The sequence below is a fragment of the Solanum dulcamara genome, chromosome 3 (genome assembly GCF_947179165.1).
Source record: "Solanum dulcamara chromosome 3, daSolDulc1.2, whole genome shotgun sequence".
Lineage (NCBI taxonomy): Eukaryota > Viridiplantae > Streptophyta > Magnoliopsida > Solanales > Solanaceae > Solanum > Solanum dulcamara.
This window is the reverse complement of record NC_077239.1, coordinates 78,403,309-78,416,811: the sequence shown is the minus strand read 5'-3', so window position 1 is coordinate 78,416,811 and position 13,503 is coordinate 78,403,309. Positions and strand designations below refer to the sequence as shown.

The following is a 13,503-nucleotide window of genomic DNA, read 5'->3' as shown; positions in this document are numbered from 1 at the left end:
CTGAAGGATACATGTAACAATATTAAAAAATGATAAAGAAGAAGAACAAAAAAAAAGAATTTTTAAAAAAATAGTTTCTACGCGCCTCAGATAGGTGGAAAACACGCGAGGTGCCAGCTGTGTAAAAAGTGTCAAAATGACACATTCGACTCTTACTTAAGATATCTAAAATAAACATCTCGTGATTTAGGTGTCTAAGTGAAAATTGTTACCCGGATGGATTTGGCATTTTATTAAATTAGCAATACGATCAAAATAATTAAATATTTCTGAGATGGGAGAGGCAAAAATTAAACATGAGTCTGTCTGAGGGGCAACTGCAAAAACTTGACAGATTGTGTGCATCTGAAAATCATTGCTTCAAATGACTTTTCACAAAGGGCAAGATCAGCAGTACCCATAAAAATTCCCTTATTTCTGAAAAATAAAAACTGAATAATCAGAAGAAATTTTTTGTTTTGAGAGAGATGGGAAGCAGGAACAGAGGAGAAGTAAATTACAGAAATCCATGTTTGACAATGCATCAGCCATGGGCTTCTTTGCTTGTTTATGGTATCAAACGCATTGAAGGAAGATCTTGGCCTGCACCCATTAGAGGTACTTTTCCTATGTTAATTCTTGGGGGTTGTTAAAATTGTTATCTTTACACCATTATCGAGTTAATTGATGCGTAAACTACGCTGGGAAAGTTGCCCTTTTATATCAGTAAAAGCAACCCCCCCTCCCTAAATTAGGTGAAATCACTCTTTGGGAAGTAACTTTTTGATTGTGAGGTGACATGATGAGTACTAGAAGGGGGTGGGGGTGGGGGATACATCTATTTTTGAATTAGGTATGCTTTTGTTAATTCTTGAGTTTCCTTCCAACTCCATTTGTCTATTTTTAGTATTTTGTGTTTAGATGGTACATGAGAAATGGGGTTGAAGGTTTAAACGGAACAAGGTTGAGATGGAGTGTCAAACTGAGAATCGAGGACAAGTTAGAGGGGTTGTCTATGTATATGGCCTTTCACTAGCTAGAAGAAAGATTTGGGGGGGGGGGGGGAGGGGGTGTAAAGTTGTAAGCTTTATCCCATGTTCAAGTTGATTTTAGTTATGGTGGTGTGTAGGTTTTTATTTGGTTCATTACTACTTGGTATCAGAAAAATCTACTGTACATTTGTTTTTTCTTTCTAAATTTGGTAAATTCACTCCTTGGGAAGTAACTCTTTGATTGCAAATCATGTGTAAAAATCCTTGCTTTGCTTGGCCAGAAATCTATATCAGTAGTTCAGAGTATTAACAGATTTCCTTTTTTAGCATAATCATTCTCTAATTATATTGTGCGTTGGACTTAGGAATACTTTCGTCTTGAGTACCGCATTGATTTATTTACTTAGGTTGTCTTTTAGCTAGTAGTCATAGTATTGCTCATGTAGTTTCTTGTCCTTCAATTTCTGTTACTAGCTGTTGCTTCTTGTACTTCGATTATCGTGTTAATTTGCTGTAGTTACTGTTCAGAATACTTTGTTATGTTACACTACCGTTACTTTTTTTCTGGAATGCTTTCAACTGTTTTTCCTTGAGTTGAGGATCTATCGGACCTCTGAGATTGGGATAAGGTTTGTGTACACTCTACCCTCCCCACATCAAACTTTGTGGGGTCTACACTGGGTATTTTATTGTTGTTTCAGCTTATTAATTTTACGAAGGACTAGTTTGTTCACTAGGCTGGTAGGTTTTTCCTTTGCAGTATTTTGTGTGATTTGGAAAGAGCGGAACAATAGGTGCTTCTTTTTTTGTTGATAAAGGAAAAGTTGCAGCGCTTCATCAGCAAGCCAATGAAGTTCTGATGTCATTCTTTATCTTCAAAGCGGCTATGAGAAACATTAAGTTCTTCCTGCTTTCACTCTCTAAGACACCATCAACATGACTGCAAATTTCCAATCTTGCCATTTAGACGCCATAGTCTCTCAGCCTTCCTTAAAACTCTTTGATAACTTTTGGAATGCGTATCAAATAGAATCTATTCGTTGTGAACTATTTCTAACTAGAGAATGGCTAAACATACTAGTTTTCCAGTGTGCTTTTGCCCTTCAATGGTTTAGTTGTCGGTTCTACGCATGCATCATCTCATCTTCAGGGCAAGAGATGAACTCCCATCCGGCTTTACTGCAGCTCGTCTGACATCATACAACAAAAAACTTAAATTTTTTGATTTGTCAAATATCACTAAATCATTTCATCAAGATGATGCCAAAAATATACGTGAAATGGGAGAGTGTAGGACCCGAAATATATCTTTTAACTCTCTGTGCATCAGCAGAAACAGGAAGTGTCTATTGATAGAATGTTTTGCCATTCCCCCACTTCTTCAAATGCTTTCCTAATTTCGGTTCGTCCTCCCATTACATGAAGTCAATGATCACAGTATAAGTATTTGACTATGACGTGACCATATAGTAGGATTTAGTCAATAGACAATTTTAGAGAAAGTCACCAGTAGACTTACTGGAGAATAGGTTGTCTAGGCATTAGAATCACCTGCACCCAATGGGACAGATGAGGAACATTTGTGACAAATAAAGGCTCTTGCTTTAGAGGGTCAAGAGTCGAGCAACTTATAACTTGCAATGCATGGCTAAAAATAGGTGAGATGAAAGCCAAAAATAATCTGCTCAATCACCTCTAGAAGCTAGTGGTAGTGTATAGGTTGCAAAGCCAGGTCTAGCGCTATTTGCTTCACATTGTCATATTCAAATGGATGTATTGCTAATGGTGGGGTATTCTTGGTAAATATGAATTCAAGTTCCACTAAGGTGTTGGTGCTAAACAAATGTGTGGATTGTTTGAGAGATTGTCACTCTAAAGTACGTCCATTGAAAAACTTATTTCTTTCGAAAAGCCAACCATTGTTCTATCTCATTCTCATCTTCACCAAAGAAAAGTCTGAGGAAAATCAAAGGTTTTGAATGAGATTTTAGTTGGTAACAACTCTATTTTGTGATCCAAGTACACCATTTGCCTAAAACAATTGACAATGTTCTATAATATCGAAAATAGTAGGTAATTGAGCCAAAATGTATTTAGTAGCAGGCAGCAATTATTCAGATTCTTGTGAATCCTATTTTATGACCAACATTCCAGTTACTTTTCACCAACAATTTCGCTCTCTAATTCGAGAATGCATGGAAAGTAACCTTCTTCTCTTACATAATCCTATTTCATGACCGACCTACATTCAAGTAATCGTTTGCCAGCGATCTGGTTCTCTGATTCGAGAATATATGAAAAGTTACCCTTTTCTTTTAGATTCAGAAAACCTTTTTCATCTTGCCAAATATATAGAACAAAATAAAGGGACTAGGATTCTGTTTTGTGTAATTTTTTTTGGCTACTCTCTCTTTGTATGATTGAGTATTTGTGTTCACTCTAATTTAGTTTCAGGCTGCAGTAGTACAAGAGGGTATCTCTAGTTGTCCGTTTCTTACTTGTTTGAGTAATCTTACACTCTTTCTTGTTGGAATTCAACTCCTTATTATCTAATTATAATGTTTTCCTTTCTTTCATGAAGGTCGACTTTGGATTCATGCTGCTAGTAAAATCCCAGAACCTGAAACTATCAAAGCAATGGAGGACTTCTACAGGGAAATCTATGCTGTGAATGACGTAACAGATCTCAAGTTTCCTGAGCATTATCCAGTCTCAAGACTTCTAGGTGACCAACTTCTTGCAACACAATTTTGCCTGCTAATTAATTCTTTTCCTCTGGTTTTGAACGAAAATTACTTCAACTGGATTAAAAAGTTAGATAAGATTCCTATACTTAAGATATTGTATTTGATTGAATAGACCATTGAAGTGCTGGATCAATACCCTATTTAGAACTCATGCTCAAGGGGTACAAACTTAATGACAACTTAGAAGCTTCTCTGACATCTGGTGCTAATTTTTGTAGGCTATAATATGGGATTTTGCCTTTTCTTTTCCACAATTGATATTTATGAATATATGTCATATATAATCCCCATCATTAGCACCTAAGGGTGTGTCCTAGTGGTCAATGAAGTGGTTGAGAATCCTAAAGTCTCAGGTTTGAAACTCAATAGATACAGAAAACACTAGGTGATTCTTCCCATATGTCCTAGCCTTGGTAGACAAAGTTACTTGGTACCTGTTGCTGGTGGGAGGTGACAGGTATCCCTATGAAGTCTGAACAAAGTTACTTGGTATCTGTTGCTAGTGGGAGGTGACAGGTATCCCGTGGAGTCGAGGCAGACACCATGGTCATCAAAAAAAAAAAAAAACACCATCATTAAATGCATTTGCATGGCTCTTTCTTTCTTATGTCATACTAAGTCACCAATGATAGCCAGATAAATCTGAAATAGGCAGAGACATGTTCCTGTCTAGGTTTACGGTTTCATCTAAAAGAGATCTAACTTTCTGCATCTGCATTTTGACTTATGTTGTGATCACTTTATGTTTTCTTCAACATAGAGATTACTTGTTCTTAATTGTCATCCAAAAAGTCTTTGAAACTATTGGTTTGTACAGGTTGTGTTGAAGTAGTTGGATGTGTCACATGTGACGAGCTAGTCAACTGGGATCAGATTCCCGAAGGGGTGAGCTTCAAAAGTCTATTTGTTCCTATCCATTGATGCAGTTTATTTTCTCAAGTATTTTGGTTTTGTTGTGTGATATGTGTTCTTATTTTATTTGATCCATTTTGCTTACAGGTGAGGCTAGAGGGACAAACAAAGTTTTGCTGGCTTTGTGAGCAGCCACAGGTATTTTGGTTTGTTTGGAACTCAATTATCTCCACTTGCGCTTCCGTTTTTCCTTTCTTTAAAATGCTTTGAGATGCAATACTTGAGCCGAGGATCTATCGAAACCTCTCTATCTCTACGAGGAGGGGTAAGGTCTGCGTATACTCTACCTCCCCAAACCCCACTTGTGGATTACCTGGCGTATGTTGTTGTTATTGGAAGTCAATTATCTGTTTCTTTCGTATTATCTCTAGCAAAAGAATCACTATTTTCCTTTTAACTCATGCAGAAACTTATCGTACCATTTGAGATGAGAGGGTTCCAAGGTGTTTATAACTTGGAAAGAAAGGTATTAAAATTTTTTGAGAAACTTATCATCTTTCCCCATTATACATGATTTTAAGACATTTCCACTTGTAGTTGATCCTCGTTTAAAGCTCATTTTCCTGTTGCATTGTTAATTTATTCAACTTTTTCGTTTGAATTTGTGTTCTAGATACATGAAGCTGCAATCCGAGGTATCTCTCCAGTTGCGCCCCCACTTCCAGTGAAATTTCCCCTTCCAAATCTGCGGGATCCCTTTTCATTGAAGCCAAGATCCCTTGCTTCCTTCCCAAGTAGCTCCAGTACATCTGAGGTAAACAACCGATCTGAAAATCTTGTTGCTGCAATAGCTGGAGCTCGAGCGGCTGCCACACAGTTTTCTAAGAATGGCAATTCTCCGTCCAATACAGTCGAGGTAGGAGATGATTCAAGGACAGGAAATAAGTATCGGAGGGCTCAATGATGAGCAAGTTGCTCGAAAAGCTTGGTCAAACAACCTCGTCCTAAGATAGTTAGTGGCTAGTATATATACCGAATAATTGATAAAAAACTATGCAGTTTTTGGAGGTCTAGTTATTTAGTTGGGGCTTTGCTGTTATGGTTTTAAGTTCTTTTTGCACATCTAGACTCTCAACTGTGTCAATTGCACATCTAGACACCTCGTCTCAACTGCGTCAGTTGAACACTTCAACTTAGGGAGTGCACTTCAGACAATACTTGCCCATGCTTGTGTGTGAATGTAAGATACACATCTTGTATATAAACTTTTATCACTTATCACGGTTATATGATATATAATCTCACTCTAATTCGTAACTCTTATGATTAAATTACTTGGCAATTTGATGTAAACTCTGGTTTCCGTCCTTAAACCTTATTCTTCTCACATCCATATAGTGAATTCCTTAATATAAGGAAACAAAAGATCACACAAATTTCATGTTCCTGTCAAGACAAGATACTATAAAGAAGACCACAATGAACTTTAGTTTAACAAACACATTGCAAATATGTCTTCCTCCAAATGCTTGCTAGTCATGTTCTTTGCACTAATGGTCCTTACTACATTTTCATTTGCTGATCAACACCACCAAAATACCAATAATGAGCTTGGTTCTGCCACTAATCAGCCAAACAAGAAAGCTTACATAGCCATGGAACCAGATCCTGATCACAAGTATGAGTCCAACTGGAATTCATTCATAAAACATAAGATCCTGAACACATGAAGAGGATGGTGGATCAATGATGATAGACTTTGAGTCATCTTAATCATGTTATGGTAATACTTGTATGGTTAAATAAAATGCATTTTTGGTCCTAAAAAATGACCAAATTGTTGTAATGAAAAATAATATTTGAAAAGCTAATGTTTTTATACTTTTATCTGAATAATCATTTGTCAAGACTCTTTGGCGTAAGTTCCTTAGTTTGAACATGACATTAGTCCATGTTGCTATTTCTGTATCCAGAGAGGAGAACGTTCAGTGGAATAATTTTTTAAATGTATTACAGTTAGAATCATCATTAAAACATTTCCTCTCTTTTTAAATGAAAAATAGAGTAAATACGTCAATCCCCCTGAACTTGGCAACAAAACTTACGCACTTTAATTGCACGGACGTTTAAATATCCCCTTAACAATTTTAAAGTGATATAAATACCCCCCTAAGGAGTAACGTTGTAACGTGGTGGCCTCACTCTCATAAAAGCACGCAAAAAAAGAAGAAAAAACTAAATTTATAAAATCGTACACATGATATTTTTTTATTGGCCAATATATAACTACCATTTTAAATATTTTTTCTTGATATATTAACTCTTCAAAAAATATGTAAATCTTCTTAATTAGAGGTAAATGAAAGTTGTGGGTTCCCTTTTAAAAAAAATTATTTTTTTTGTCTTTACGTTGTTGTCTTCCCCAATACACTTCTTTCTTTGTTGAAGTACCTTTTCCTCCCTCTTCGTCACACCCGTGTCAACTATTTTTATTTCACTAACTCTTTAATAATCTATAAAATTTAACATCAATATCATATTATTGACGTTGATTTCACTCTATATTATTGACATTAATTTAAAAAATGTAAACTTTCTTGAATTTTGTGAGACCCATTTAATTTTCTATTATTTTATGGTGCAAAAAATTATGAATCTATCAACTTTTTAACCTTTATTTTTTATTTGAGTTGTCAAGAAAAAATTGGCTTCCAAAAAAGTTAGTTCTCCGAGAGGGTAGTTGTGTGGAGGGTGGGGCTGCAAGGGGAAATGGAGGAGAAAAGATTTAAGAAGATGGGGTACACTATTTAAACTTAATAAATTAAACATAATGAAAATGGCCCACATTTAACTTTTGATTCTTGAAAATCTATTTTTTAATTAATTGACTAGTGTAATTAATTTTTAAAAATGTTTAAGAAAAAATGGTGAATAAATAAAAATTTGTTATAAATATACTACAGATTTAGTAAAATGATTGAAAGAAAGATAGTGAGGGAAACTGAATACAAGAGAGAAAGAGAGCAGAGAGCAATATATGAATTTATGTTTTTCTGTTTTCGTTTCTATATTTCTCATAATGCCAAATATGGCACATATATATATTAGATAGAATAGGTATGTAAGTGCTCCACTTTTCCAAGTGCAGCATTATGTAAGTGCACCAATTTAAAATTATCTATGCATTTTCCATGTGGGTGGGTCCCACATAGAATTAGACATCCAATTTGCAATACTCCCCCTTGGATGTCAATGTAAAAAAAAAAAATTACAAAACATAATATACATATTTATCATGAATATCCATAAAGCTTGTGTCTACATATCTGGTAATACGTCTTGATTGCTGCCTCATTAAAAACCTTACCAGGAAAACCCAGTGGGACAAAACCTTGGTTAAGGAAAAAAGAGTGCAGCGCGTATTTACTCCCCCTGATGAAAGCTTCATTTGATATTTTGGAGACGGCGCATTCCAACCTTATGCCTTAGCTTCTCAAAAGTTGATGTTGGTAATGCTTTTATGAATAAATCTGCAAGATTATCACTTGAACGAACTTGTTGTACATCAATTTCACCATTCTTCTGAAGATCATGTGTGAAGAATAATTTTGGTGAAATGTGTTTCGTTCTGTCTCCTTTTATGAAGCCACCTTTCAATTGAGCTATGCACGCGACATTGTCTTCGAATATAATTGTGGGTATTTTAACATTATTTTCTAGACCACATCTTTCTTTGATGAACTGTATCATCGATCTCAACCACATACATTCTCTACTTGCTTCATGAATTGCTATTATTTCAGCATGATTTGAAGAAGTAGCAACAATGGACTGTTTTGTAGATCGCCATGATATAGCAGTCCCTCCGTGTGTAAACAGATAACCTGTCTGAGATCAAGCTTTATGTGGGTCTGATAAATAAACTGCATCTGCATAACCAATAAGGTATGCGCAACCTCTGTTAGTATAAAACAAACCCATATCAATAGTACCCTTCAGGTATCGCAAAATATGTTTGATACCGTTCCAATGCCTTCGCGTTGGGGATGAACTATACCTTGCTAGCAAATTAACAGAAAATGTTATGTCAGGTCTAGTTGCGTTAGCAAGATACATAAGTGCACCAATAGCACTGAGATATGGTACTTCAGGACCAAGAATTTCTTCATCCTCTTCTGGAGGTCGAAATTGATCTTTTTCTACTTCAAGTGATCGAACAATCATTGGAGTACTTAATGGATGTGCTTTGTCCATGTATAATCTTTTTAAGATCTTTTCAGTGTAGGCAGATTGATGGACAAAAACTTCATTTGCTAAATGTTCAATTTGCAGTCCTAGACAAAGTTTTTTCTTTCCGAGATCTTTCATTTCAAATTCTTTCTTTAGATATTCAATCGCCTTTTGGACCTCTTCAGGGGTTCCAATGAGATTTATGTCATCAACATAAACGACGAGTATCACAAACTCTGATTCCGTTTTCTTAATAAAAACACATGGACAAATGACATCATTTATATAGCCTTCATTTATCAAGTACTCACTGAGACGATTATACCACATGCGCCCTGATTGTTTCAGACCATATAATGATCTTTGGAGTTTTATTGAGTATACTTCCCTAGACTTTTTACATGCTTCAGGCAATTTTAATCCTTCTGGGATTTTCATGTAAATTTCATTATCAAGTGAACCATAAAGGTAAGCTATAACCACATTCATTAGGTGTATTTCAAGATTTTTATGTACAGCTAAACTGATGAGATATCGAAATGTTATTCCATCAATAACCGGTGAATATGTTTCTTCATAGTTGACTCCGGGTCTTTGAGAGAATCCTTGTGCAACAAGGCATGCCTTATATATTACAATTTCATTTCTCTCATTTCGTTTTCTAACAAAAACCCATTTATAGCCAACTGGTTTTACACCTTCAGGGGTTTGGACTACAGGTCCAAAAACCTCACGTTTAGCAAGTGAGTCTAATTCTGATTGAATTGCCTTTTGCCATTCTGGCCAATCACATTTACGTCGACATTCTTCGACGGATTTAGGCTCAAAACTTTCACTATCTTGCATGAGGTTAAGTGCAACATTATATGCAAAAATATTATCAACCGTGATTTTAGATCGATCTAATTTTATCTCATCACCGAAAGAACTTATTGAAAGTTCTTCATTCACTTGAGTCTCGGGTTCACTGATTTCTTCAGGAATATCAAGATTACTCAAATCTTGACCTTCTTCAGGAGGTTCTTTTGTAGTATCATCTTTATTATTTCTCACGCTTCTCTTTCTAGGATTTTTATCCTTTGAACCCAATGGTCTACCACGCTTCTGGCGTGTTTGAGATTCAGAAGCTATGATACTTGTAGATGGTCCTTTTGGGACATCAATCCGGATAGGTACATTCACTGCAGGGATATGTGACTTAGTTATCCGTTTCAAATCAGTAAATGCATCTGGCATTTGATTTGCTATTTTCTGCAAGTGGATGATCTTCTGGACCTCCTGCTCACATGTGCGGGTGCGTGGATCAAAATGAGATAGTGATGAAACTTTTCACGCAATTTCTTTTTCTTTTTTGGGTTCCTTTTTCTCTCTCCCTAATGGCGGAAAATTGTTTCATCAAACCGACAATCTGCAAATCGAGCAGTGAATAAGTATCCAGTCAACGGTTCAAGGTATCTAATTATGGAGGGTGAGTCAAACCCCATATATATGTCCAACCTTCGTTGAAGACCCATTTTTGTACGTTGTGGTGGTGCTACAGGCACGTATACCGCACAATCAAAAATTCTTAAATGGGCTATATTTGGTTCATGACCAAATACTAATTGTGATGGAGAGTATTTATTATAATGAGTCGGTCTAAGACGTACAAGTGCTGCTACATGTAAGATAGCATGACCCCAAACAATAATTGGCAATTTTGTTTTCATTAGTAGAGGTCTTGCTATTAATTGTAGGCGCTTAATAAATGACTCTGCAAGGTCATTTTGAGTATGAACATGAGCAACATGATGTTCAATTTTTATCCCAATTGATAAGCAATAATCATTAAATGCTTGGGATGTAAATTCTCCAGCATTATCAAGGCGAATGCCCTTAATTGGATAATCTGGGAATTGCGCTCTCAATCTTATTATTTGTGCTAACAACTTCGCAAACTCCAGATTGCGAGATGATAATAAGCACACATGAGACCATCTAGATAATGCATATATTAGGACCATAAAATATCTAAACAATCCACTAGATGGATGAATAGGTCCACATATATCTCCATGTATACGCTCTAAAAAGCCAGGAGATTTGATGCCAACCTTCAGGGTCGATGGTCTGGCAATTAATTTGCCTTGATAATAAGAAGCACATGAAAATTTATTATTTGTAAGAATCTTCTGGTTCTTTAACAGATGTCCAGTTGAATTTTCAAGAATTCGTCTCATCATTATTGATCCAGGATGACCTATTCGATCATGCCATAGCACAAATATATTTGGATCAGTAAACTTCTGGTTTACAATCATATGTGCTTCAATTACACTAATTTTTGCATAATATAGGCCAGATGACAGAGTTGGTAATTTTTCCAAAATATATTTTTGGCCTGAGACACTCTTGGTTATACCAAGATATTCAGTATTTATTTCAGTTAGTGTCTCAACATGATATCCATTTCTGCGGATATCTTTAAAACTTAACAAGTTTCGTGGGGATTTAGAAGAGAATAGGGCATCTTCTATAATAATTTTTGTCCCCTTAGGCAAAATTATAGTAGCTCTTTCGGAGCCTTCAATCATTTTGGAATTGTCAGATATCGCAATAACATTAGCTTTTCTTCTAAGCAAGTTGAAAAAATATTTCTCGTCTTTAAAAATAGCATGAGTTGTTTACACTATCAATTACACAAATATCTTTTTGATTGATCATTGATCCAAATAAAATTTGAGGCATTTCCATATTTTTCTTCAAAAAGAAAGAAAGTAAATATTATAATTAATACCTGATTTATTATACAAAGTTTTATTTCATTACATTGAGCTAGAAAAATACAAACATAATATTTAATACATACAACAACAAAGAGAATTATTTAAATATTATCAGACTTATCAACATTCATATTTACTTCTGGAAAATTAAAGAAATCAGCTACATCCAGATGCATGGGCTCAATATTGTCCTCAGAGATAAAATTTATCTCTGGATTATTTTCTACCATATTTAACGATGCCTGATATAGCTAAACCAAGCGTTTTGATGACCGGCAAATCCGCGACCAGTGACCCACACCTCCACATCTATGACATATTGTTTCTGAATTATTCTTCGGTAAAGCTTCTGGCTTTTTACCCTATCTTTTATATTGCTGGTTATTTCTCGGTGCCAGCCGAGCACCATGATTAAAATTTCTTCTTTGACTACGACCACGACCACGACTGGGGCCATGACCTCTTTCTCGTTGGTTAGAATTTGCCTGATTCACTTCAGGGAGTGGCAAAGAACCAACTAGCCGACTATCATGATTTTTCATTAATAGTTCATTATGTCTTTCAGCAATAAGAAGGTGAGAAAGTAATTCAGAATATTTTTTAAAGCCTTTTTCGCGATATTGCTGCTGCAGGAGCATATTCGCGGGTGGAAATGTGGAGTATGTTTTTTCAAGTTTATCTTGTTCCGTGATTTCATCTCCGCATAAAGTTAACTGAGCTATAATTCTAAATAAAGCAGAATTATATTCAGTTATATTTTTAAAGTCCATCAGTCTCAGATTTAACCAGTCATAACGTGCTTGTGGAAGCATGACCAACTTCAGGTGGTCATACCTTTCTTTTAAATTTTTCCACAATTTCAAGGGATCTTTTAATGTAAGATATTGTAATTTAAGACCCTCGTCAAGATGGTGGCGGAGGAAAATCATAGCTTTTGCACGGTCTTGACTAGATGCCGTGTTATCATCTTTGATGGTGTTTGCCAGACCCATCGATTCAAGATGAATTTCGGCATCTAGTGCCCATGAGGAGTAATCTTTTCCAGAGATATCCAAAGCAACAAATTCAATTTTTGAAATATTTGCCATTTTATGAAAAGAAAATTAAATAAAATTCTTACCGCTTTTTGTTACCTTCAAAAACAAATAGCCGGAGCCTCGTGCTGATAACGTGTTATAAATATACTACAGATTTAGTAAAATGATTGAAAGAAAGATAGTGAGGAAAACTGAACACAAGAGAGAAAGAGAGCAGAGAGCAATATATGAATTTATGTTTTTCTGTTTTCGTTTCTATATTTCTCATAATGCCAAATATGGCACATATATATATTAGATAGAATAGGTATGTAAGTGCTCCACTTTTCCAAGTGCAGCATTATGTAAGTGCACCAATTTAAAATTGTCTATGCATTTTCCATGTGGGTGGGTCCCACATAGAATTAGACATCCAATTTGCAATAAAATTAATAATGTGGTGCTTACATGTGATGATGTAGCTGGTGAGAGTGGTATTATAATCTTAGGGTGATATTTAATTTACGTCAAAATTGTTAAGAGGCATTTAAACGTCCATATAATTAAAGTGATAAAGTAAGTTTTGCTATAATTTTTTTTTTGATGTATTCACTCTAAAAAAATAATAATATTGTACTTCTTCATTTAAACTACTCCATCTTTTTTTTAAAAAATAATTAATTCATGAATAACAAAGAATGGTTTCTTCATAATTGAGGGGCCTAAAGCCGGCCCTGCTTCTTATAACTTCTATATAAGGCAGAGGATCATGTATCCATTACTTTGTTTTAAATATTATGATTTATGATAATTAAATGCATATTATTATCTTGGTTGTTGGAAATTGCATAAAATGATTGAATTTGCATTAGATATTTCGATAGGAGTTGGACTCAATTAATTTTACAACAAACTCATTTTT

General features: G+C 35.1%; 1 protein-coding gene across 1 annotated transcript; it reads left to right on the top strand.

Moving 5' to 3' along the window:
- Window positions 1-274: 274 nt before the first annotated feature.
- LOC129883129 (uncharacterized) lies at window positions 275-6,580 on the top strand. Its single transcript, XM_055957719.1, has 6 exons — window positions 275-597; window positions 3,553-3,696; window positions 4,536-4,603; window positions 4,718-4,768; window positions 5,037-5,096; window positions 5,244-6,580. Exons 1-6 carry the CDS (start codon window positions 468-470, stop codon window positions 5,532-5,534), a joined length of 744 nt encoding a protein of 247 aa, XP_055813694.1. The 5' UTR covers window positions 275-467; the 3' UTR covers window positions 5,535-6,580.
- The last annotated feature ends 6,923 nt before the right edge of the window (window positions 6,581-13,503 follow it).

Excerpts from the sequence above, each read along its gene's own strand:
- LOC129883129 (XM_055957719.1), top strand. The coding sequence starts at position 468 with ATGGGAAGCAGGAACAGAGGAGAAGTAAATTACAGAAATCCATGTTTG. Across the intron at positions 4,604-4,717 it reads GGGATCAGATTCCCGAAGGG|GTGAGGCTAGAGGGACAAAC; the intron begins GTGAGCTTCAAA and ends TTTTGCTTACAG. Across the intron at positions 4,769-5,036 it reads GGCTTTGTGAGCAGCCACAG|AAACTTATCGTACCATTTGA; the intron begins GTATTTTGGTTT and ends TAACTCATGCAG.